The 26,366-nt window shown below is 46.5% G+C and overlaps 1 protein-coding gene across 5 annotated transcripts in view; it reads right to left on the bottom strand.

Annotated features, from left to right (window-relative positions):
• SGCD (sarcoglycan delta) overlaps window positions 1–26,366 on the bottom strand; it is a 589,398-nt gene that overhangs the window by 194,528 nt on the left and 368,504 nt on the right. For all 5 annotated transcript variants that reach the window (XM_077266420.1, XM_077266419.1, XM_077266421.1 and 2 more), the window contains one exon: window positions 3,173–3,358. In XM_077266420.1, coding sequence (XP_077122535.1) covers window positions 3,173–3,358 — 186 coding nt within the window. The remainder of the gene's footprint in view (window positions 1–3,172; window positions 3,359–26,366) is intronic.

The following is a 26,366-nucleotide window of genomic DNA, read 5'->3' as shown; positions in this document are numbered from 1 at the left end:
GTTACATTCTGATACCACTGCAGTGGAAGGAAAGCAAATAGACCGGGGAAAAGCCGGGGTTGGGAGGTCAATTACGAGCAGCTTTTTACAAGAATGAAGATAAATTGTCTAAATACCGTGATTTGCTAAATTTCATAACTTTCTGTTTTTTGACAAAATTCTGTAAATAAAAGTTTAGTTGCTCTTTAAGGGAAGCTCGTGACAGTATTGATCGCTTACGGAACTACTGGTGTCAGCAGGACAGATAGCAACATCATTGGACGAATCCATTAATACTGAAAGTGTGATGAAGAGGGAGGATGCTAGATGATATAGATTCCGCTCTAAAGACCAGATAAAGTATTTGTTTTTAGTATGAGGTGTGTTGGACCACTTTATTGAAATTTGCCTTCCTCTGATGTCACTGGTGTCCTTGGGGCGGAAAGAGCGCCTGGTTTAATAATTATAGTGATACGCTTTGTTTACACCATTACTTTATATGATTAGCATATGACCATAAAGAGATTTATATGGATCCTTTCCATACAGGGTAAATTGGCACCAACTTACACAATGGGACCAGTTAATCAAGACAGGCAGAGCATACATTCGTACTACGCCAGTCACAAGGCGCCAAATTCGTTAAGAGGCGCATGTCACTTAATGAATTTGGCGCATCTTCTGAGTGCGCCTCCGTGCAGCGCAACAAAAATCCTACTCCAGTCAGGGACTGGAGTAGTATTTGTGCCATACAAAAAATCGGAACCTTTAAAGAATTGGATGGGTGGCCGTGGCCTGATTCCGCCCCAGATAACGATTCAAACCAGTGTAAAAACATTAAAAATGTCAAAATTTGTACTCAACGTAATATGCCTCCATATCTCCTGGGCCAAAATAGTCATACTGTAGTGTTTCTCAAACCATAGTCGGGTGTGGGAAAGGAAGTTTTGACCTACTCAACAGGCCTTTCGCTGACATATATAAAAATACATAAGATATCAAAATTAATTTCGGAAAGAACAACGAGTAGACACTGAAGAAGAAAGAATGATGCTGCCAATGTCCAAATAGGCATCTAGTTATCTTAATGGCTTTAATGACGGCGGTAAACACAAACCCACACATGCCTATCATAGAGAAACCGTTACTAAACGAGCCGGCGGGTAAGGACGGCAGGTGAAATGAAACCACTTTGTTCTCAATATTTCCCCTCACAAAGCCTTTAATTACAAAGCGAGGCGTGCTCCCTGCAGAGACACCGGGATTACTAGGAAAATGATGATATTTGCACAAAAATCCCTCCCTGAATTTCATTCCTTACACACAATTCGCTGTCCGCGGGGAAGAAAAACGAAAAAAAATTCACCCTTATTTTCTTCCATTTTTCCGCCGCTGTGGTTTAGGCAGCCATGGACACTGATTCCGCTAATATTTACTAGGTGTCACCACTCAAAATCTCTCCTTCCTGAAAATTTTGGTAAAGCGCTAACCGCAAAGTGGGAAAATGTTCAGTAAAATTAGAAAAGTATTCTTGTTATATCCTTTAATAAGAATCCTGCTTGTAATCGGAAAGGTTTGAAGAAATATTTTACATCATAAATCCAATTAACAAAGGTTAATATAAACTTTATGCAAAAATAAATCTTACCGTTAGACGTAAACTTATCCGATTTAGTCAAACATAATTCACTAGGACAATCAGTAACGATAAATAGAGGACTTCATACAGATCAATCCTAGCACCAAAGTTTGGAGGGAAAGGGTTGTATATTGTGCCTGGAATTCAGCTGAAAAGGATTCTTGGGAGGAGCCTGTAAACTCTTCATGTCAGCTGATCTCAATATCAAACTTGATTGGCTCACCTTTTCAGCTTAATGCTAGGCAAACTACCAAACTTCTCAGATGTTTGCCAAATCAATGGCTACTTGCAATTAATTGTTTTTCTCAGAAGATATTTGCTCACAATAGTTACCGTTATCCTTCCTCCACTTATTCTTATTCAGCAGGGTTAAAAATATAATGGAAGCATGGACATTTTTGACCTAGCGATAGGTCTTTAAATAGTGTGAAATTCTGAAAATACTATTCCTGTTGTAATGTCTCTTCTGTGCCTACTTAAGTAGGAATGCACGCATGACAGCCCACATATATTCTTGGAGCCAACAATGAGAATATTTTATTCTTAGACTTCCCCATTCATGTCAATGAGGATCACAGAGACAAAAGCTACAACTACGGTTTCCTCCAAAGTCATCCTGGAAGGGAATTTAAATTGTGAGCTCTGATAGGGACACAGATGATGATTTATGTAAAAAATAAATATGATGGCGCCATATAAGCAAGAAAACATTAATAACATTTTAGTTTTTTTTAACTGCATCTATGACGGTAATAATGCTTACATAAAATAAATTCATTTCTCATAGTCTGGGAGGAAAAAGCGGTTAAAATACACAAAGACAAAGGGGAAAAAGTTAAGGAGAGACTTTTTAAAGCCACTGTTCTTCGTGACTGCATTATGTTATTTGCTTGATAAATTTGGCACATTTTACTCTTCTTTCTACGTCACCCCGATATTTACAATTTTTTTGTAATTTTTTTTTAAGGTCTTAAATCCGACAGTAGAAAATCCCAAAACTCCCCTAAATTTGGGAATTTTTGTTTTTAAACACCAGAAAATGAACAAAAAGCCTTAATACACGCCTAACATAGATATATGCTTGCATTTTCAAGCACTCTTCTACCTGTACGACTCCCATCATTCTAGATTCACAGCGGAGGGAGAACCGCAGGTTGCAGACAGTTCATTACGCTATTCTATGCGTGTAAAATGAACCACACGGTGAAATTTTCTCTATTTTTTTTCCCCTCCCGTGTGTTAAGTAACTGGATGCTAACCCTGAGCAGGCTTCCTGCTGTATGCCAAATTTGTAACTACGCCTCCCTGTGCTCCATCTCAGCTCCCCGCTGCTTCTATGGTACAATTACACTCCGGGAGGGAATTCAGCTTTAAGATAAAGTTCTATCAGTAGTGAATGTAGTCCGTGGCCCGCCATAACCTCCATATTGTTCTCCCTCCAGCTCCCGCAGAGTGATAATCCCATTCCTGCTGCTTTTTTTTTTCTCCACACCATAAGGAAGCTCCCCTCTGTTCCCATTCCTTCTAGATAGTCTGGTTTCCATGGTTACTTACAATAGTAAAGTTCATGACTTTGAGGATCCAGATGGTCATGGCGAGGTTCACCAGGATGAGTATCATGAGGAGCAGAACGAAAAAATAGAGGCATCGCTTCCTCCAGCCGTATATCCCCACCTTGTAGATGTGGGGTCCTTCGGTGCTGGAGAGCGTACTCCTGTGAGCATACTGTTCCTGAGGCATCTGTAACAGAAACGTACAGAGAGTGAGGCACATCAGGAGGAGGACTGGTCTTATAAAATATGTAATGGCGGGTTATATCTCAACCAAAATGCGTTGTCGTAAAAAAAAAGCAGAGCAAGCCAAAGTTATCATTTGACTCTATGGGGTTACTGGAGCTGCCCTTTTTCCAGGCTTGTGATTTTCGACAATCTCCAAGGAGTTCTGGAGTGTTCGTTTATTTATACCCTTCATGAATATGGGCGATTCGTACATAAATTTAGACATTTCTTACATAAAAAAATAGAAGATAACATAACATTAGAAATCTGCAAAAAAACAAAATGAGGGTAATGAGTCCCAAAAGGCAATATAAGACATGAATAAAAATGAAAACAAAAAATGCCAACCAGGACTAAACTCATAACTGTTAAGTTAAAAATCTTAAACTTTGTTAAGTACAAGATATAAAATGTTGGTAAAATCCAAAATAAAGACACAAAGACATATTGGTTGGGGAGTAACTGAAGGGACCCTAAAGCAAAGTTTTCCCTTATATAGGGAAAATTATATGTACTGAGCAATCATATAAGCATAGTGCAACAAGCCTATGATTAACATACATATACATATAATTGGTACAGAGAATATCCCACAGTCGAAAGCATTACAACAATAATCATAAATAGTAAATTTTAGTAAATAACGCACCCACCAGACACCCGACGCGCGTTTCACAAATGCTTAAGTTATAGCGGATTACATAGCTGAATAATAAGTGTACACTCCCTGTATCCACCCAGCTTAGTCCCACTCCTTAAAAGGGGTTGTCCATCACTCAAACAACCCTTTCTCAATTTCAGTGCCCCCCCCCACATAGAATAAAAATTCATCTACGGAGCTGGCGCTGTTACAATGACATCGGCACTGGGTTTCCCTTGAAATTGTTATGTCATGTGACCCCTGCAGCCAATTAGGGGCCGCTTCATTCTCACTTCTTTCTGACAAAACACCTCTCATTTATTCCAGATGTCAAAGACTACCTCCGGATGCCATCTATATTCCACGGAAAGGAGAGTGACACGGCCCATTAACATCCGCTGATTGGCTGCAGGGCTCCCGTGACATGAAAAAGACAAGCAAGCTAGCACCGGAGGTGAGTATAAGGTGTTTTTAGGCTATGTGCCAACGTGCAGAAAGTGTGCAGAATTTTCCTGACAAAATACGGACTCCCATCGCAGGAAATCCGCTTGCGTTTTTTAGCGCATTTTTTGAGTATACTTTTTGTGCTGGTTTTTTTTGCGGATTTTTTGAGTTTTTTTTACAATTGTCCATAGGCAATTCTATTGCGGGAAAACCGCGGATTTTCCGCAAAATTAATGAACATGCTGTTTTTTTCCGCAATGCTTTTCCACTGTGGAAAAAAAAGCAGCATGGACACAACAATTGCGGAATGCATTAAAATAATGGGATGCTTAATGTAAGCGTTGTTTTAGCGTTTCCACAGCGGAAAACCGCCGCAAAAACACTAAAAATACAGAACGTGGGCACATTGCCTTATTCTAAGTGGAGGAATATAGTCTTTATTTAAGTGTGCTATAGTGAAAATTAACACACCCTATGAGATTTGGCAGCCGATAAAGACATTAACCTCTTCCTTACTGTAACAGGGTCTAATGTTTAGGCATCTTCAAGGTCCCTATCATATAGAAGGTTTGATGGCAGTCCTATGTAAAGCTTCAATTCCCATAAATACACTGACGAGCAAAAGGGTAACAATGTTGTGAACTTTTGGCTTTCAGGCTCCATATTTCACCATCTCAAAACCTGTACCCCCCCCCCCACCCATTACATTGCAATTACATTGTCATTGACAGCCTATTGCGATAGGCGAATGTAAGACATTTCTGTATTTTATCCCTTCTTATTTTATTTTTTTGCTTTTATGGATTCTAAGCACTGTATGTTTCGTATATCACACCTAAAATTTTATAAGTTTCCTCTAATCTTACCAACAGCCCTGAAGAGGGAAAGTGTAACCTGCTTGTGTTTTTTGCTTTTATGCGTCTTTTTATTATTTCACCTTTTGTAACCCTTCTAATTACTTGTACCTTATTTTTCGTAAATTAAGCTTAAAATGTAATAAGTTTGCTCTAACCCTGAAGACGGAAAGTATAGCATGGCTCTTTTAGCCTGTGTTTGCATACAGTATAATGTCCCCCACAATAAAATGGCCCCCACATAGCCCTGCAAACAGTATACTGGCCCCATCATAGCCCTGCCAACAGTATAATGGCCACCACATAGCCATACCAACAATGTAATGGCCTCACATAGCCCTGCCACATTATAATGGCCCACAAAGCCCTGCAAACAGTACAGTGTCCCCCCACATAGCCCTGCTAACAGTATAATGCCCACCACATAGTCCTGCCAACAATATAATGGCCCCCACATAGCCCTGCCAACAGTATAATGGCCCCCACATAGCAATACCAACAATGTAATGGCCTCACATAGCCCTGCCAACATTATAATGGCCCACAAAGCCCTGCAAACAGTACAGTGGCCCCCACATAGCCCTGCTAACAGTATAATGGCCACCACATAGTCCTGCCAACTTTATAATGGCACCTACATAGCCTTGTAAACAGTATAATGGTGCCCATATAGCCCTGCCAACAGTATAATGACCCCCACATAGCCCTGCAAATAGTATAATGGCCCCCCATAGCTCTGCCAACATTATAATGGCCCACATAGCCCTGCAAACAGTACAGTGACCCTCACATAGCCCTGCCAACAGTAAAATGCCCACCACATAGTCCTGATAACATTATAATGGCCCCTACATAGCCTTGTAAACAGTATCATTGTATGTTTCCACGTTCAGGAAACGCTGCGTGTTTGACGCTGCGTAGAGCCGCAGCGTCAAACACGCAGCGTCCAGATGTTACAGCATAGTGGAGGGGATTTCATGAAATCCTGTCTGCACTATGCATTAAAAGACGCATGTGGCAGACCCGCAGAAACGGACATGCGGCGCGTCTTTTCAGAATGCAGCATGTCCTTACAATGCTGAAACAACGCAAGGACAACGCAGGTGACCTGCCAGTGACCTCAGGTGCAGATTTGGTCAGGATTTTACCTGAGTAAAATCCTGACCTAATCCTGATGCAATCCTGAATGTGGACACATACCCTAATGGTCCCCATATAGCCCTGCCAACAGTATAATTACCCCCACATAGCCCTGCAAATAGTATAATGGCCCCCACATAGCCCTGCAAATAGTATAATGGCCCCCACATAGCCCTGTAATCATTATAATGGCCCCCAAATAGCCCTGTAAACAGTATAATGCCCCCCACATAGCCCTGTAAACAGTATTATTTATTATTATTATTTTTATTGTACATTTTTATAGCGCCATTTATTCCATGGCGCTTTACATGTGAAAAGGGGCAAATATAGACAATTACAACTAAACATGAGCAAAAAAAAAAAGGCACACAGGTACATAAGGAGGGAGGACCCTGCCCGCGAGGGCTCACACTCTGCAGGGGATGGGTGAGGATACACTAGGAGAGGGTAGAGCTGGTTGTACGGCGATTCAGTAGGTTGAGGATCACTGCAGGCTGTAGGCTTGTCAGAAGAGGTGAGTCTTCAGGTTCTTTTTGAAGGTTTCTATGGTAGGCGAGAGCCTGATGTGTTGTGGTAGAGAGTTCCAGAGTATGGGGGAAGCACGGGAGAAGACTTGGATGTGGTTGTGGGAAGAAGAGATGAGAGGGGAGTAGAGAAGGAGATCTTGAGAGCATCGGAGGTTGCGTGTAGGTAAGTACCGGGAGACCATATCACAGATGTATGGAGGGGACAGGTTGTGGATGGCTTTGTATGTCATTGTAAGGGTTTTGAACTGGAGTCTCAGGGTGATAGGAAGCCAGTGAAGGCCTTGGCATAGGGGAGAGGCTGGGGAATAGTGGGGAGACAGGTAGATTAGTCAGGCAGCCGAGTGTAGGATGGACTGGAGTGGTGCCAGAGTGCTAGAGGGGAGGCCAGAGAGCTGGAGGTTGCAGTAGTCAAAGCAGGAGATGATACGGGCATGCACTAGTGTTTTTATGGTGTCGCGGTCAAAGAATGCGCGGAGCCAGGAGATATTTTTGAGTTTGAGACAGCAGGAGGAGGCAAGGGCTTGGATATGTGGTGTTACGACCGCACATACTCACCTGTCTTCTCCTATCCCTCGGCGCGCTCGCAACTCTGTCCCTCGCCGCTCTGCTTCTCTCTTCGCTGGGACGCGGCGTCTGGGTTCATCGCGCATGCGCAGTTCCGTCTCCTTTGCCGCAGAGCCTCCTGGGAGGTCGCGACCTGATGGCTCCGCCCCAACATGGAGGCGCCCATCGGGTATTTCTTCTCGGCGTCTTCCCAGGTAAGACGCCTTTGCTTTGTAGGTTTCTCTGAGCTTTGTTCAGCGTACCTATGCCCTAGGCTCCCCCGGTCTCTGTACCATTCTCCTTGCTGGTTGTGCTTTGCCCGCTCTGTGTCTTCGCTGTGTTTGTCCTTAGTTCCAACTTTGCCCGCTCTGTGTCTCCGCTGTGTTTGTCCTTAGTTCCAGCCTTGCCCGCTCTGTGTCTCCGCCGTGACTGTCCAGTGCTCCAGTCCATTGTGTGTCTCCGCTTTACCTGCCCTTTCTCTAGTCCCGTGTCTGTTTTCCTTTCCTGTTGGTATCCCTTTTCTTTAGTTCTTTCTTTTTGTTTTTTGCAGCCTCGTGGTTTCCTTGTTCCTCTCCAGTGACCCCATATATACATCCCAAGTCTGTTCCAGTTCCCTATTGCTAGTCCTCTGTCTCCCTCTTTTGTTTTGGGTCGCCCCTTTGGCTCTAGCTGTTGTGTCTCCATTCCCCCTTGGACCTGCTCCTAACGCTCTCTGTATAGGGGGTGGTTACATCTGGTCCACTCGCCCTCGGGGGCTCTAGAGTCACGACCCTGAGGGTCCACTTTCGGATTCTTCTCCGAATCCTTACATGTGGCTTGAAAGAGAGGGCAGAGTCGAGAATCACCCGAGGCACCGGGCGTGTGGGTCTGGGGAAAGTGACGAGATCCAGGATAGGGCCAAGTCTGTGATGCCAAGAGATGAGAGGATCTGTAGCAGAAGGGAGTGGTCCACAGTGTCAAAGGCAGAAGACAGGTCCCGGAGAAAGAGGACAGAGTAGTGTCGCTTGCTCTTGGCAGTTAGTAGGTCATTCGTGACTTTAGAGCAGTTTCAGTTGAGTGATGGGGTCGGAAGCCAGATTGTAACCGGTCACAGAGGGAGCAGGAGGAGAGGTAGGAGGACAGTTCAAGATGGACGTGTTGTTGTTCTAGTAATTTTGAGGCATAAGGGAAAAGAGATATCAGGCGATAGCTAGACACAGAGGAAGGGTCGAGGGAGGAATTTTTGAGTATGGGTGTGATCTTGGCATGTTTGAAGGATGAGGGGAAGACACCTGTTGTGAGAGGTTGAAGAGGTGTGTTAGGGTTGGGATGAAGGCCGTGGCAAGGTTAGGGATGAGGGACGGGAGAAGTAAAGCGTGCAAGTGGTGAGGTGTGATCTTGACAGGAGGGTGGAGAGCTTATTTTCTGCCATGGTGGAGAAGCTGGTTTTGGAGGAACAGGGTTGAGCAGCTAAGAGGGGCGTCGGGCGCTGTGGGCCAAAGCTTTCTCTGATCGTATCGATTGTCTGTTTAAAGAAAGAGGCAAAGTCTTCAGCAGAAATGAGAGGGGAGGGAGGGGGTGCGGGGGGACGAAGTAGAGAATTGAAAGTGTTGAAAAGCTGTTTAGAGCTGTGAGACAGGGAGGATATGAGAGATGAGAAGTTTGTTTTGCAGCAGTTAGCGTGGAATTGAAGCTGGCGAGGGACTGCTTGTATGCGATGAAGTGGGTCGGCAGAGCAGGATCGCTTCCATCTCCGCTCAGCAATCCTGGAAGCCTGTCTCAGTTCTTTGGTCAGGCTGGTCAGCCAGGGCTGCCTGATGAGTGTACGAGTTTTGCTATGCATGAGCAGGGCGGCCGAATCGAGCGTTGCTGTTATTGTGGTGTTATAAAAAGTGGCTGCAGCATCTGTGTCATGAAGGGCGGCTATGTCTGTAAGAGGGAGAAGGGACTCAGAGAGTGATTGTAAATTGAGGTGTTTGAGATTTCTGCGAGGGTGAGTGAGTTTGTGGAGTGGGGGTTGCACACTAGGAGAGGTGAGGGAAGAGAATGTCAGTAGGTTGTGGTCACACAGGGGGAGGGGTGTGTTAGTGAGATTAGAAAGGGAGCAGAGGCTGGTGGAGATGAGGTCCATCGTGTGGCCATCTTTGTGAGTGGCCTTAGAGGACCATTGAGTGAGGCCAAAGGAGGCAGTCAGTGATAAAAGTTTAGAGGCAGCTGAGGTGGAAGTGTCAATGGTGATATTGAAGTCACCCATGATGATAATGGGGATGTCAGCAGAAAGGAAATTAAGTAGCCAGGTGGTGAGGTGGTCGAGAAAGGTGGAGATGGCTAGTTCTGGGGTCGGTAGATGACAGCCAGCTGGAGGTTGGAGGGGGAATAGATGCGGACGGAGTGCACCTTAAATGAGGGAAGAGTAGCAGAGGGTGGTAGTGGAATTGGAGTAAAGGAGCAGATGTCGGACAGGAGCAAGCCAACCCCTCCACCACGTTTGTTGCTGGGGCGAGGGGTGTGAGAGAGGTGGAAACCGCCATACGAAAGTGCAGCTGGAGAGGCTGAGACAGAGGGGGTGAGCCAGGTTTCAGTGATGCCAAGGAAGGAGAGTTTGTTGGTGATGAAGAGGTCATGGATAAAAGGCAGTACCCTCCAATATAGCCCTGCGTCCTGCTGGCCTATCAAAACAGTGAGAGTTGGAAGGAAAAAGTGTGGTGTGGATGTGTGAACTGGCTGAGGGGTGCGCTTAGCTCACTGACAGCCTATTGCGGTGAGTGTGGGCAGTGGAGTCACCCTTTACATTTGCACTGATTCATATATGAAGCGAGTTGGCTGAGTTCGTAAGCCCACCTCAACACACTTATAACATTACCAGGCACAATGCCCCCATAATTGTGCAAGTCCAAACACGCCATAAGAGTATCCTACTGTATTTATAAGTCGCGAGATCAGTTCCAATCCTATCACAAAACATCTGAGTAAAGTGCACAAATATATGCGTGGAAGCCTTGGCTAAACTGTGTTGACGTCAAGGGCAGCTTGAAGTTTCTGATGACATTTTCTGCCACATTTCAGTCAGGACAACCCACATGTGAGACGCAGGTCAGCTTTAATATAGGTATTTTCAAACTGTTCTTGTGTGACCATGGAAACGATCCGCTGGATGGACAACGTGCATTTATTTTGGAACCCGTCAACCTTTGAAATTTCTCTTATTATCCTCTTCTGTCTCCTGTAATTAATAGAGAATGTGTTCCCCGCTACTATATAATTACTATACTTATCACAGACTCACATATGACTAGTCTGGGGTATATTTGGTTATTCTAGGATGTTTTCTCTGAGCTTCTGTCTTTCTAAGTCTCTTAAAGAAGACGCTTGATTACCTGGTTCTTCTTTTGAAGGATAAAGTCTGGGCTTCCACAGGAGCATTTAAGGAATCGGTCACCCCCTTGGCTTGGATGTACCTCACTTATTAATATGGGCATACAGGTTCTAGAATACTTAATATGGGCATATAGGTTCTAGAATACTTAATATGGGCATACAGGTTCTAAAATACTTAAAACAGTCACACCAGTATGCCTCATATCTGAGGCCTTGTTGAGTCGAGAGATGGAGTTGAAGTCGGAGTCTTTAGAAGACATCTCCGTGAGGTCCACAGCACCAAGTCAGCTCAGAAAACATATGAGGGAATTTATTCCCTTGTTCTACCGGATGGTTATGGATGAACTAGTCGGAAGAAAGTGTGAGAGAACTCTTGAACTGTCTACTACTAGGGTGAAGTGATGCCCTGATTCTCTCGTGCCCCCAGATCTACAAGCCTAGACGCCTAGAATGCAGGAAGATCACTCAGCCAGAAATAAGTTACTCATAATAACGATGGGGAAAAGTCTGCTAACACGACTCACACATAATGAAGGTTAGTGAGGCTGGGATATGGAGGCCATCTAGAGATTGCAGCCCTGAAAGGGTGGAAGATATTTCCATCGTATCAGTATTGGACATTAGATCTAGACACTGGAGGGGCTTGCTCTCATGCGTTCCTCATATGTACCTGGACTTCAGCTGTCTGTGATATGTTGGCACTTTAGTCATCTGCACGTGTTTGTTGTACCATCTCTGGGTGTGCTTAAGTGAAAGTTACCTGACTTCTGACTACACCCTGACTCTCCTGTCCTCCCTCTGCACCTACATCATGGGGAACGCCATTGCAGCGCCCCCACCGCCGCAGGGCCGAGGGGTACCCGGTACCGGGCCTCTGAGTCTCTGCTCTGGGGTTGTCACGGTGGCTAGGCCCGATCCGTGACCCTGCTGAGGGGCGCCCAATAAAGAAATGACAGTTCGGTGTGTAGTGCAGGACGCAATCAATCACAAGGACACGGGTGCAGTCTCTTTACCTCTTTACTGTAGGCTTCAGGGTCCTCAGTCCGGAATACGGCTAACAGGGCTGCGCAAGTCCGGCCGGTCCGATGGCACCTCCAGAGTTCCCTCTGCAGGTGGAAATCTGTGCCTTCCTGCTAGCGCTATGTGTTGTGGTCCTCCCCTGCTGTGCTTACGGGATAGTCCCCACAACTGTTGTGTCTGTTTCTCGTGTTCCCTCACAACTCGATTAGATGATGTTCTGCTAATCCACCGTCCCTCCCTGATGTTACGGTTGGGACGCACCCGTATGACGGGTAGGCTCGGAGCTCTTCCGGGACCCTAGAGTCGCCCCTCTCCACAGGTTGCCCCCTATGTCTTCGTAGGTGATTTAGGTGAGACAGCCCGCCTGTGACTGACTGTCCTGCCGTTGGTTTGAAGTATGGCTTGGAGCTCTGTACTTCCTCGGCGTTCCGGCCCCCGGTTGTGCGCCTCAGTAAAATGTTGCCTTGATCTTACAGCACGACTCCTACTGGTATTCTCCTCTTGCTTTGATCTCGTTTCTCACTCAGCACAATAAATCTCGCTTCTTATCCTTTCTTGGGGCACCGCCGCTATACTGAGCAGGCACGGTCCCATAACGTTCTTCCTAGTTGCCAGGCCTCTGTCAGGATCCCACCCCTGACAGGGACCCTACCGAATCTTTCCCCACAACACCCTCTGCCACAAGGTGTTGCCTGGTTCCAACCCAGTCAGCTTTCTCTCTAACTTCCTGCCTGACCCCCAGTTTTACCAGACTGTGAGGAGTGGCCTAATGAATAGTACCCTTAGCTCCCCCTGGAGGCCCGACTGTGAAATGTATTGGTGTATGTGATACCTGGTCAGATGAATTCCTTCAGTGCCATCGGATGTACCATAGCCCCCCTTAGTGGCGGAGCCACAGTACTGCAACGACCAGGACTCTGGGGCGCTGCACTCCCCCCCGGTTAAATCCAGTACTCCGGGACTGGGAATAAAACAACAATACATGTCAGCAAAAAGACATACAATTTTTGTGAGTGTAATAACAGTAAGCATATTTGAACAGAGCTTCCCTTTATGGGAGGTGAGGACACTTGAACGTTACAAACATGGTTACTTATTTTTAAATAACTTACTATAAATAACTTTTCTTACCCAACCGGGTATTCTACTAAGTGCAACATTTTTGAACAATAAGTTAACATTGCCTTTAAGGATGTACACTCTGAATCCACTCAAGGCCTTCTTATATCACATTATAAGGCTTAAGCAACTGTGCTACATTCTCCTACTTTACGTCTGCAGGACCGCCTGTCCTAACCGCTCCAGGCCTACTGCCTCTCCTTTCTGTTACAGGACCGCCCCATTCTGCCCGGGCCTACTGCCCCTCCACAACTATATACAGTATAGAACATATCACTTATCTTTCAGTTCAGGATCACTGAGCCATCTCTATATGGCTCCTAGGAGGACTCACCACTAACCCCTACGGGTTCACTTCCTGTCCTCATTTTCTAGCACATTATTAAACATTTTCTATTGAATAAAGCATTAAACTTCCTTCATTACTTTCTTACTGACATGTATGCAGGACGCTATGTCTACCCCTACGGGTCTGCTGCATCTTTCTTCTAGCTTTCACCTATGCAGGACTTTATGTCTACCCCTACGGGTCTACTGCACCTTTCCAATAATTACTTTATTTCAGAGCACATTATCAACATTTCTTATAATTGTCTAGCTGACTACATTTAACTTTTTCTTTTAAGACATTATTGCCATCTAACTGTCTTAAGGCAATACCATTTCCAAGTGCAACATGTGAACATCCCCTTTAAGAGGGGGCCAAGTCTCTATGAGGTAGTGCAACTTCTCAAGCTGCAAGTCCGTACGCAGCAAGGACTCCGGTGCGGGTTCCAAGAACCATATCTTCGCAAAGAGTCCTTCTTTTATGTAAAACCAGTAAAGAGCACCTTTAAGAAGGTGCAAACTATATACAAGGAGTTTGTATCATGCATTGTTCATGATTCAGCAGTTCTGGATAACTTGTGCAAAACGTAGAAAACAAACAAAAAGGCAATAGGGATCCCGGGTCAACAAAGGAAACAAACAGTTAACTATTTACAGTTTCAGGTTTCCGAGGTTTAGTTGGACGGCTTCCAGGGCTGCACCTGGCACTTAACCCTTCTTGGCCTGGGAAAAATGAGGTCCAGGGTTACACCCAGTGCTGGACAAACGCCGTTAATCCGTCTTTCATGTACGGTTAAATCATGCGCAGCTTGAGTATGGGCATTTGCTGCAGCAGAAGTAGGGGCTGCTGCAAGATCAGTCACTGGAACGGAGTCAGCAGCTGTGGCACTAGCAGTCACTGGAGTGGTGTCGGTCGTCGGGGCAGGGTCGTCCTTCATACCTGCTTCAGACGTGGTCCCTCCGGTGCCGGCCTGCTCCGTCTCCGCTGGGGTCTGGAACGCTGGTTGCGGGGCCTGGTGCTGCGACGTTGTCATCTCTGCTTGCAGCATCCCGCTTTCCGGCAGGGCCTTGCTTTCCAGCTTCGGAGCGCTGGACTTTCTTTCCTGCTCCGAACCAAGCGAGGCTGCCGACAGGCGTCTGGTGAGGCTCCCGATGATGGTCTTCTTCCACCCGGCCTCAGTGCTCAGCCGCGTCTGTAGGGGTTGGTGGATCAGCCCGTCCGCTCCGGTCTGCAGGAGGTCAGCGTCAACTGTGGAGGTCTGGCTGCGGTGCCTCTCCGGGTAGCTGGGGGAGTCCTCGGCTCCGACCCCACGCTCCGGCTCCGGGCGGCTGGCCATGGCGTCCTCCATGTGGCTCACTTCTTCTTCCTTTTCCCGCTCTCTCCTTCGTGGGCGGTTTCGCTTTCGTTGTCTCCGCCCCCATTGAGGATCAGTAGGCGGATCTCGGCTGCTGACGGACACGTCCTCAAGGGGCAGAAATATTTAGACTGGGCGGCCATTGTCTTTCGCACTCTCCAGCTCGTCTACGCCCACTCCACGCCCTTCTTCTTCTCCTGCGCTCTCCTTAGCGCTGTAATGGCGGCGGTTTTGGCGCGAACTTCTGGCGGCAAGTGGCAATACACAGTCTTTGCAATAAGTCACAGTCCAAGCACAGTAAATCACAGTTCCAAGGCACACATGACCTGATTCTTCAGGCTTAAGTAGATCCTGTTCGTGACGCCAAGTTTTGCAGCGCCCCCACCGCCGCAGGGCCGAGGGGTACCCGGTACCGGGCCTCTGAGTCTCTGCTCTGGGGTTGTCACGGTGGCTAAGCCCAATCTGTGACCCTGCTGAGGGGCGCCCAATAATGAAATGACAGTTCGGTGTGTAGTGCAGGACGCAATCAATCACAAGGACACAGGGGTGCAGTCTCTTTACCTCTTTACTGTAGGCTTCAGGGTCCTCAGTCCGGAATACGGCTAACAGGGCTGCGCAAGTCCGGCCGGTCCGATGGCACCTCCAGAGTTCCCTTTGCAGGTGGAAATCTGTGCCTTCCTGCTAGCGCTATGTGTTGTGGTCCTCCCCTGCTGTGCTTACGGGATAGTCCCCACAACTGTTGTGTCTGTTTCTCGTGTTCCCTCACAACTCGATTAGATGATGTTCTGCTAATCCACCGTCCCTCCCTGATGTTACGGTTGGGACGCACCCGTATGACGGGTAGGCTCGGAGCTCTTCCGGGACCCTAGAGTCGCCCCTCTCCACAGGTTGCCCCCTATGTCTTCGTAGGTGATTTAGGTGAGACAGCCCGCCTGTGACTGACTGTCCTGCCGTTGGTTTGAAGTATGGCTTGAGGCTCTGTACTTCCTCGGCGTTCCGGCTGCCGGTTGTGCGCCTCAGTAGAATGTTGCCTTGATCTTACAGCACGACTCCTACTGGTATTCTCCTCTTGCTTTGATCTCGTTTCTCACTCAGCACAATAAATCTCGCTTCTTATCCTTTCTTGGGGCACCGCCGCTATACTGAGCAGGCACGGTCCTGTAACGTTCTTCCTAGTTGCCAGGCCTCTGTCAGGATCCCACCCCTGACAGGGACCCTACCGAATCTTTCCCCACAACACCCTCTGCCAAAAGGTGTTGCCTGGTTCCAACCCAGTCAGCTTTCTCTCTAACTTCCTGCCTGACCCCCAGTTTTACCAGACTGTGAGGAGTGGCCTAATGAATAGAACCCTTAGCTCCCCCTGGAGGCCCAACTGTGAAATGTATTGGTGTATGTGATACCTGGTCAGATGAATTCCTACAGTGCCATCGAACGTACCATAGCCCCCCTTAGTGGCGGAGCCACAGTACTGCAACGACCAAGACTCTGGGGCGCTGCACTATCACCACCACACTTAGAAGGGACAGTAAAACAGCGGTGTTTAACCCCCGCACACCAACGGCCCTGTGCCTCCTTATCACTGTGCCACCGAAGCGCTAACCATTGGGCAAGGCCACCCAGCGACCGTGTAAGAGGGACCAGAAGATCCGACCCATGCCCGGCGTACTGGAGGCTTCCACCCTGCGCTTCGGTGTACCACAATTCTGCAAGATTAGAAAAATATAGCATAGCTGCAATACCACACACAATGTGTAGATACGTGTGGTGCTATTTTTTTTTTTAAGAAAGCAGACATGCTTTTCTAATCCTGAACACTATATTGACAAATGTAATGGGACACACATTTTAATCAATTAATTCAGGGTTTTTTTCAAATCCATTGCCACCAGTGTATATCATCAGGCCGATCCCCTCCAGTGTGTAACATCTGTCCCTTCACCCCAGGTGTATAACATCCAGCTCCTCACCCTCATTATATAGCATTCGGCCATCCTTGGTCTCCCTCAGAGTATAACATTAGACCCCTCACCCTCATTGTATAACATTCGGCCATCCTTGATCCCCCTCAGTGTATAACATCCAGCACCTCACCCCCAGTGAATAACATCCGGCCCCTTGCCCTCAGTGTATAGCATTTGGCCATCCTTGATTGCCCTCAGTGTTTAACATCCAGCCCTTCGCCCCCAGTGCATAACATCCGGGCCTTCGCCCCCCTTGTTTAACATCTGACCCTTAGCCCCCCGGTGTGTAACATCTAGCCCCTCGCCCCCAGTGTATAACATCCAGCCCCTCACTCCCAGTGTATAACATCTGACACTTCACCCCCCTTGTTTAACATCCAGCCCTTTGCCCCCAGTGCATAACATCCAGCCCTTCGCCCCCTTGTTTAATATCTGACCCTTAGCCCCCGATGTATAACATCTAGCCCCTCGCCCCCAGTGTATAACATCCGAACATCCGGCCCCTTGCCCTCAGTGTATAACATTCGGCCCCTCGCCTCCAGTGTATAACATCAAGCCACCCTTGATCCCCCTAGTGTATAACATCTGGCACCTCACCCCCAATGTATAAAATCTGGCTCTTCGTCCCGCTTGTTTAACATCCGGCCCCCGGTGTATAACATCCGGCCCCTCGCCCCCCTGCGTATAACATCCCCTCGCCCCGATGTATAACATCCAGCACCTCTCACCTTCCAGTATATAACATCTGTCCCCTCGACCCCACCCGGTGTATAACATCCGGCCCCTCTCCCCCCAGTATATAACATATGTCCCCTCATCCCCTGGTGTATAACCTCCAGCCCCTGCTCCAATATATAACATCCAGCCCCTTACCCTCCAGTGTATAAGATCCGGCCCTTAGCACCCCCCCAGAAGTATATTATCCAGACCCCTGACATGCCATCTGCATTTACTAACATAGGGCAGAATGACTGGTGGTCCAGAGCTCACTGATACCAGCACGGTCCTGTAATAGGAGCCACCGGGGTAACAAGTCCATTCATGACATTTCTTTCTCCTAAATCTCCCCATCACCTGTCAGTGATATTACTGAGAAGTGGAAGGAACCGCAGCAGCTCAGCCACAAAGTGGAGACCCCGTAACGCTATAGATGTGGGTCACCGAGTGCTGAGGAGCAGAGGTCCGAAAAGTAAAAAAACGCTCTGCTGACTCCATAACCGCAGAGTCCAGACCTTCTCTGGTATAACATCAGCACAAACACTGCGCCCCCCGCCTGGAACTCCATGGCCTAGCAAATGCATAGTCATCGGTCTCGGCCTCTAATTTAGAGTGAAAGAAAATCTTATTGTTTCAGCACAAGACACTTTGGACATTTGTAGCCTCAAACTTTGTGGGAACAGTTGGGGTAAGGCCCATTTTCATTGTTCCCCATGTTGTGCCTCAATGTAGGCCGTAGTTTAAATACAATCAGTGTTTTATCAACAGGAGATTATCACTGCAAGACTAAGTGTTGCGTGTCAGGCAGTCCAGCTAATCTGATTTGCAGTTTGCTAACAGTGTACAAAGGAAGCTGCCAATCAGTGGTGTAGGCGGGGTTTTACACAGCCCAGCATTCTGAGCACTGCTACATCTACAGCAGAGAAAAGAGTGATTCTATCAAAATTACACCACGAAACCTGGTAAGTGATACATCGCTGGAATCAGGGTCTCTGCCCCTACATTATGCTGCTCTAAGATTACAAAGCAAAAACCTGCTGAAAGATTACCTGGAGGCCCATTTTAAATCTTACTTTGACCTTCCATCACATGAGCATACATCTGTGCCCTACCAGGCTACATGCGGAGGGACAACCATGGGGGATTGTTTAGGCCCTCCAGGGCTGACTGTACAGGCAATCCTCAGATTGTGTCATGCTTATAAAGCCCCTATAAAGCCCATGCAGTAGATAAAAGTTATCCAGACCTGATGATTTTGGGGGAACCAGATAAACATCTGTATGGAGGTCGTCCAACTCACCCCTGACAGATGTCGGCAGGGGATAATGATAAGTCAGTTACAATTTACATCCCTAATCCTTTTATTTGCATGAGATATAAACCGCTTACAAAGGTTTCGGCAGATGTTTTCTCCTCCCTGCCCATTGAAACACAAGTGTATGGGAAACCGGAACAGATACTGTAGCTGTTGGCTACGTGATGAGCGAGCGTGCTCGAATAAGGTGTTATCTGAGCATGCTCGTGTGCTAATCGAGTGTGTTCGGCGTGCTCGAAAAATATGTTCTCGTCCCCGCGGCTACATGTCTCGTGAGTCGTGACTGCTCGACAGCTGCAAAACATGCAGGGATTGTATATAAAACATATGTACAGTTTCCTATACAACTGGATGGCAGGGAGAACCATCGTGCAAGAGAAAACCAGTGAAATGAACACAGCACTAAATCCAAATTTATATAATGCCGCGACCAATCAGAGACTTGGATTTCCATGACAGACAGAGGCCGCGACCAATGAATATCTGTGACAGACAGAAAGACAGAAGGACAGACAGAAAGACGGAAGTGACCCTTAGACAATTATATAGTAGATAAAGATACACAAAAGTTTAAAATCAGGACACCCTGGAAAAAGTCCTACGCGTTTCGAACCTAGAAATGTGAACGGTTCTTAATCAAGGCAGAAACCGTTCACATTTCAAGATTCGAAGCGCGCAGGATTATTTTTTCCCTGTTTTTAAACTTGATTGTATCTTTATAGTTTATATTTTTATGTCGCTTGCCCCATGTGCAGGGCATTGCAGTAGCTTAGGTATCCATGGTTACGACCACTAACAACCAACTGTCACTCTATGAGTGGTCGTAACCATGGATACCTAAGCTACTGCAATGCCCTGCACATGGGGTAAGCCACATAGCTTATCAGAAGAACTATACTACATTTCTAATTGGAGGGATTTGCTAATATTATTTCACCTACTAGATATTGGGATAGGATCTTAGAGGTGGGAATATCCTTTTCATGGCAGAAGGTGTCTTGGTAATCATTAAGGGGTTAAAATCTATGCTACTCAGGTCCCCAGCAAAGGGCATCAGCGTGGCCTGGTGCACAGAAGCTCAAGAGAACACCAATGAGTGCGATGACCCCGAGCATTAGAACATGAAGCTCTATGTCATGTAAGACTGCAGGTCACATCAGAAAACATCTATTATTCCGAGGGCAAAATCCCGACTGTACGATGGCACCGCTGATAAACAATGAAATACCACCTAAATGTTTAATGGCGGGTCCATGGTGCGGGTTATGAAGTTCTCATTTCTTCAGTTTCCATTTCCTAATGTCATGACAACACATTGTAGTTTTATGCAGCTTAATAATGCAGAACACAATACGGAATTGACGGGTATAAATAAAAGACTGCATTGTATTAATAAGTAAAGCGGGTGAGGACCAGCCGGCAGTGAGATGGTGTGCCCAGGAGGCCGGACACAACAATACAAGCACAGTCTATGTACAGACCACAGCCAGCTACTTACTTACTTATCTGCCCAAGGAGGGCGGAAAGAAATGTCAGAATATTATATTTACAAATCACATCACATTTTAATAGGTAAAGTTCTCCGCCATTCCCCAGTCCCACTAACAGGAGCTCTGTGGAACGCTCGCTCTGTCTGAAACAAGCTTTCCTACATCCATGATCTTTTTGTTACTACCAAACTTTCCTTCCTCGCCATCACCGAAACCTGGCTCACCCCTTCTGACACAGCCTCTCCTGCTGCACTTTCATATGGTGGCTTCCACCTTTCTCACACACCCCGCCCCAGCAGCAAACATGGCGGAGGAGTTGGTTTTCTCCTGTCAGATAACTGCTCCTTCACCCCAATCCCACTGCCACCCTCTGTTACCCTCCCTTCCTTTGAGGTGCACTCTGTGCGCATCTACTCCCCCTCCAACCTCCAACTAGCTGTCATTTACCGCCCCCCAGGGCCAGCCACCACCTTTTTTGACCACTTCACCACTTGGCTACTTCATTTCCTTTCCGCGGACATCCCCACTATCATCATGGGCGACTTCAACATCCCCATTGACACTTCCCTCTCAGCTGCCACTAAACTTCTATCTCTCACTTCCTCCTTCGGCCTCACTCAATAGTCTTCTACAGCCACCAACAAAGATGGTCACACACTGGACCTCATCTTCACCCGCCTCTGCTCCCTATCTAACCTCTCTAACTCACCTCTTCCTCTCTCTGACCACAACCTTCTCACATTCTCTTCCCTCTCCACTCCATGTCTACAATCCCCACCCCACAAAATTTCACACCCTCGCAGAAATCTTAAACATCTTGACCTACATTCATTCTCTGAATCCCTCCTCCCTCTCACAGATATAAGTTCCTTACAAAATGCAGATGACGCTGCTGCTCTATAGAACACCACAATAGCTGTAGCTTTGGAATCTGCTGCCCCACTTACACATACCAAAGCTCACAAAATCAACAGACAGCCCTGGCACACCAGCCTGACCAAAGAACTGAGGCGAGCTTCCAGGGCTGCTGAGCACAAATGGAAAAGATCCCACTCCAACCAACACTTCATCGCATTCAAACAGTCCCTCACTACTTTCAAGACCACACTCGCCACAGCTGAACAAACCTACTTCTCATCTCTCATATCCTCCCTGTCTCACAACCCTAAACAGTTATTCAACACCGTCAATTCTCTCCTCTGTCCCCCAGCACCTCCTCCCTCCCCACTTATCTCAGCTGAAGACTTTGCCTCATTTTTCAAGCAGAAGATTGATAACATCAGAGACAGTTTTGGTCAACAACCCCCAGAGCCCTTCCTCCCGACTTCCCAGCCCTCCACCTCCAAAACCAACTTCTCCACCATTACAGAAGATCAACTCTCCACTCTACTCTCAAGATCGCATCTCACCACCTGTGCACTTGACCCGCTCCCATCCCACTTCATCCCAAACCTCACCACAGTCTTCATCCCAACCCTAACCCATCTCTTCAACCTATCACTAACAACTGGTGTTTTCCCCTCAAGCTTTAAACATGCCTCCATCACACCTATCCTCAAAAAGCCTTCTCTTGACCCATACTCTGTATCTAGCTATCGCCCTATATCACTTCTCCCCTATGCCTCCAAACTACTGGAACAACACGTCTACCTTGAACTGTCCTCCCATCTCTCTTCTTGCTCCCTCTTTGACCGCTTACAATCTGGCTTCCGGTCACACCACTCCACTGAAACTGCCCTAACTAAGGTCACCAATGACCTCTTAACTGCCAAGAGCAAGCGACACTACTCTGTCCTCCTCCTCCTGGACCTGTCAGCTGCCTTTGACACAGTGGACCATTCCCTATTATTACAGACCCTCTCATCGCTTGACATCACAGACTTGGCCCTATCCTGGATCTCATCATACCTAACTGACCGGACATTCAGCGTCTCCCACTCACACACCACCTCCTCACCTCGTCCCCTATCTGTCGGAGTCCAACAAGGTTCAGTCCTAGGGCCCCTGCTCTTCTCCATTTACACCTTTGGCCTGGGACAGCTCATAGAATCTCATGGCTTTCAGTATCATCTCTATGCTGAAGACACACAGATCTACATCTCTGGACCAGATATCACCTCCCTACTAACCAGAATCCCTCAATATCTGTCCACTATTTCATCCTTCTTCTCCGCTAGATTTCTGAAACTTAACATGGACAAAACAGAATTCATCATCTTTCCCCCATCTCACGCACCCCCCCATCGAACCTATCCATTACAGTAAACGGCTGCCCACTCTCCCCAGTCCCACAAGCTCGCTGCCTCGGGGTAATCCTTGATGCTGATCTCTCCTTCAAACCACATATCCAAGCCCTTTCCACTTCCTGCCGACTTCAACTCAAAAGTATTTCACGAATCCGTACATTCGTAAACCAAGAATCTGCAAAAACCCTAGTCCATGCCCTCATCATCTCTCGCCTTGACTACTGCAACCTCCTGGTCTGTGGCCTCCCCTCTAACACTCTCGCACCCCTCCAATCTATTCTAAACTCTGCTGCCCGACTAACCCACCTGTCCCCCCGCTATTCCCCGGCCTCTCCCCTCTGTCAATCCCTTCACTGGCTCCCCATTGTCCAGAAACTCCAGTACAAAAACCCTAACCATGACATACAAAGCCATCCACAACCTGTCTCCTCCATACATCTGTGACCTCGTCTCCCGGTACTTTCCTACACGCAACCTCCGATCCTCACAAGATCTCCTTCTCTACTCCCCTCTTATCTCCTCTTCCCACAATCGTATACAAGATTTCTCTCGCGCATCACCCCTACTCTGGAACCCTCTACAACAACACATCAGACTCTCGCCTACCATCGAAACCTTCAAAAAGAGCCTGAAGACCCACCTCTTCCGACAAGCCTACAACCTGCAGTAACCACCAATTGACCAAATCGCTGCATGACCAGCTCTACCCTCGCCTACTGTATCCTCACCCATCTTTTGTAGATTGTGAGCCTTCGTGGGCAGGGTCCTCTCTCCTCCTGTACCAGTTGTGACTTGTATTGTTCAAGATTATTGTACTTGTTTTTATTATGTATACCCCTCCTTACATGTAAAGCGCCATGGAATAAATTGAGCTATAACAATAAATAATAATAATAATAATAATAATAATAATAATAATAATTGAAATGAAAGACGGATATTTAAATTGCTGACTTCATAGGGAACCTGTCAGGACTACTTTACCTATCCTTTTTGTAGCGCTCTGATGTGCCGATCATCAGAAATTCAGTGTAGAAACCATATGCAAATGAGGCTGGAAGTGCACTTCCAGCCTGATTTGCATATGGCTTCGACACTACATTTCTCATGATCCACACATCAGATCTCCTTATTATTGGAGGACAAGCAGCTACACAGGCATACAACTACATCCCTATGAAAAACATGATGACAAGTTCCCTGTAATTATGCAATTATGCGTGTGGGCGCTCCTGGCTCAATGTGTACGTGTTTGCTCCCTCCACTTGAATAGTTTGGGCCCTGTCCAGAATAGCTCCCGTATCTACACTAATCCACAGGTAAAATAATGTCTGCCACATGTTCTATCTATCTATCTATCTACCTATCTATCTATCTATCTATTATCTATCTATCCATCCATCCATCAATCTATCTATCCAACTATTCATTAATTCATTCATCTATCCATCCATCTACTTATCCAACCATCCATCTATCCATCCACCCATCCATCTATCCATCCACCTATTCATTCATCCATCCATATAGCCATCCATCAATCTATCCATCCATCCACCTATTCATCATCCATCCATCCATCTATCCATCCATCCATCCACCTATCCAACCATCCATCGCTCCATCTATCCATCCTCCTGTCCATCCACCTGTCCATCCACCTATTCATTCATCCATCCATATAGCCATCCATCAATCTATCCATCCATCCACCTATTCATCATCCATCCATTCATCTATCCATTCATTAATCTATCCATCCACCTATCCATCCATCGATCCAACCATCCATCCACCTATCATCCATCAATCTATCCATCCACCTAGCCATCCACCTATCCAACCATCCATCTATCCATCCACCTATTCATCCACCTATCCAATCATCCATCCATCTATCCACCTATCTATCCACCTATCCAACCATCCATCTATCCATCCACCTATTCATCCACCCATCCATCCACCTACCCGTCCATCTATCCATCCATCTATCTATCCACCTACCCATCCATCCATCCACCTATCCATCCACCTACCCATCCACCCATCCATCCACTTACCCATCCACCCATCCACCTATCCATCCACCCATCCATCCACCCACTTACCCATCCATCTATCCATCCACTCATCTATCTCTCCAGCCGTTTAAATTGGACCGAGATCAGATCGCAGTGCCCGGATTGGCCGGCGGCTCTCCCCACCTGAGCGTGTCAGCTTCCTGTATTTCTATGGAGCTGTCACGCTCAGGTCGGGAGAGCCACCGGCCAGTCCGTCCACTGTGATCCAATTTCAGCCCAATTTATACAGCCGTCCTATCTGCGTCCTATCTCAAATATACTGTATCTATTAGAGATGAAAAAATCAAGTCAATGCAAATCAAATTTCTGTAGAAGTTTTAGGAACTCACTAAACCTGGCAAATTCAAACAATATGCCACCGCCATTTTACCACTTGCAGAACATTGCATCCTGCAGGTAAGGCCTCACTCACATGTCAGTTTTTTCCCATATGAGAAAAAATGGGCGAATTTCATCTGTGAGTTTGGTCAGCGTTTTATCAAAGTTTGGTCCGAGTGTCATCAGTTATTTTCATACGTGGAAAAGTCTACTCTTTTCCTACGTAATAGTCTGTGAAAATCGGACTGCACTCGGATGCCATCAGAGTGATGTTCGATTTTTTTATGGACACAGACTGGCACTTCTTAGTTTGATCCAATGCTCAGATCAAAATCGGACATGTCTCCACGATTTTGCATGGACCACTCGTGTGAATGACCCCATTTACTTTAGTATGTGAAAAACACAGAGATGATTAGTATGCAAAAAACAGACATCTGAATGAGGCCTCACATGACCTGGGATGTAGCCAGGCTTGTTTCCTCACAATGCTTTGCATCACATGGTATACCACAGCCAATTAGGAGTAACTATCATTGACTGCATAAAAGTTGAGGCAGGAAATTCAGCGGCCATTCTGTGGTGAATCTGGATAGTGATAGAATGTTAGAGCTCATAGCTCAGCAATAGAGATAAGGATAGATCAGGAGTGGAAAAATCTGAGAAAAAGTATAATAGAAACTCGTCACCACTTCTGTATTTATCACCCACTCCTGGTTTCGGCTTACAAATACTGATGTGAAATACTGACCAAATACTGAACGTGTGAACGTGGCCTAATGGAGTTTGATGAAACGTGGCATGAAATCAAAAGCACATGTCGGTAAAGTAATGCCCCCAAAATACTATAGGTGACGCATTATGGCGCCATACACGTCATACAGAACCATATTACGTCTGCTTGGTCTGAAGGGATTTTGATTCTTCAGCTGTAAAATCCATTTTCTATGAACATACACTTTCACTCTTAAAATACACACGTTAGCCCTTGGACACATCATATTTTTTTACCCTACAATTAGCGCACAGCTGCTTCTGTAAATTCTAAATATATCCACAGGGCTCTATTGCCAAGCGGAGACTGAAAGACCTGAAAACATTACAAATAAAGGTTATGGACACCCTTGGCATGGGAAAAAAAAATGATTTTCACAAGTTTCAGTCTCCAATCTTTATTTCTTCATTCATTATTCAAACCCCTTGATAATCAGTTTTCAGCCTGATTCAAGTTGCAGAATTTTCACTTTTTTTTTTAGGAGTGTCCCTCCGTGTAATATAGGCTGGATATGAGGCGTGTATCCAGCTTCTATCCTGCACTTATTTCTTCTTTATGTGTTTACCTCTTTGTTTGCGGCCTGTTTTCTCTGCTCTCCATAAAACCTTAGATACTTTCCCCTCTCTCCACTGCAGATCTATATACAACCCCTTCCTCGTCCTTTCTAAAAATCTGTATGAAGGATGTATATAAGCTTTAATCACTCATGGGCTATAAAAGCATTGGTTTCATATA

Source organism: Ranitomeya variabilis, chromosome 5 (genome assembly GCF_051348905.1).
Source record: "Ranitomeya variabilis isolate aRanVar5 chromosome 5, aRanVar5.hap1, whole genome shotgun sequence".
NCBI lineage: Eukaryota > Metazoa > Chordata > Amphibia > Anura > Dendrobatidae > Ranitomeya > Ranitomeya variabilis.
Note: the sequence above shows the minus strand (reverse complement) of the source record. Positions and strands in the feature narration are given on the sequence as shown.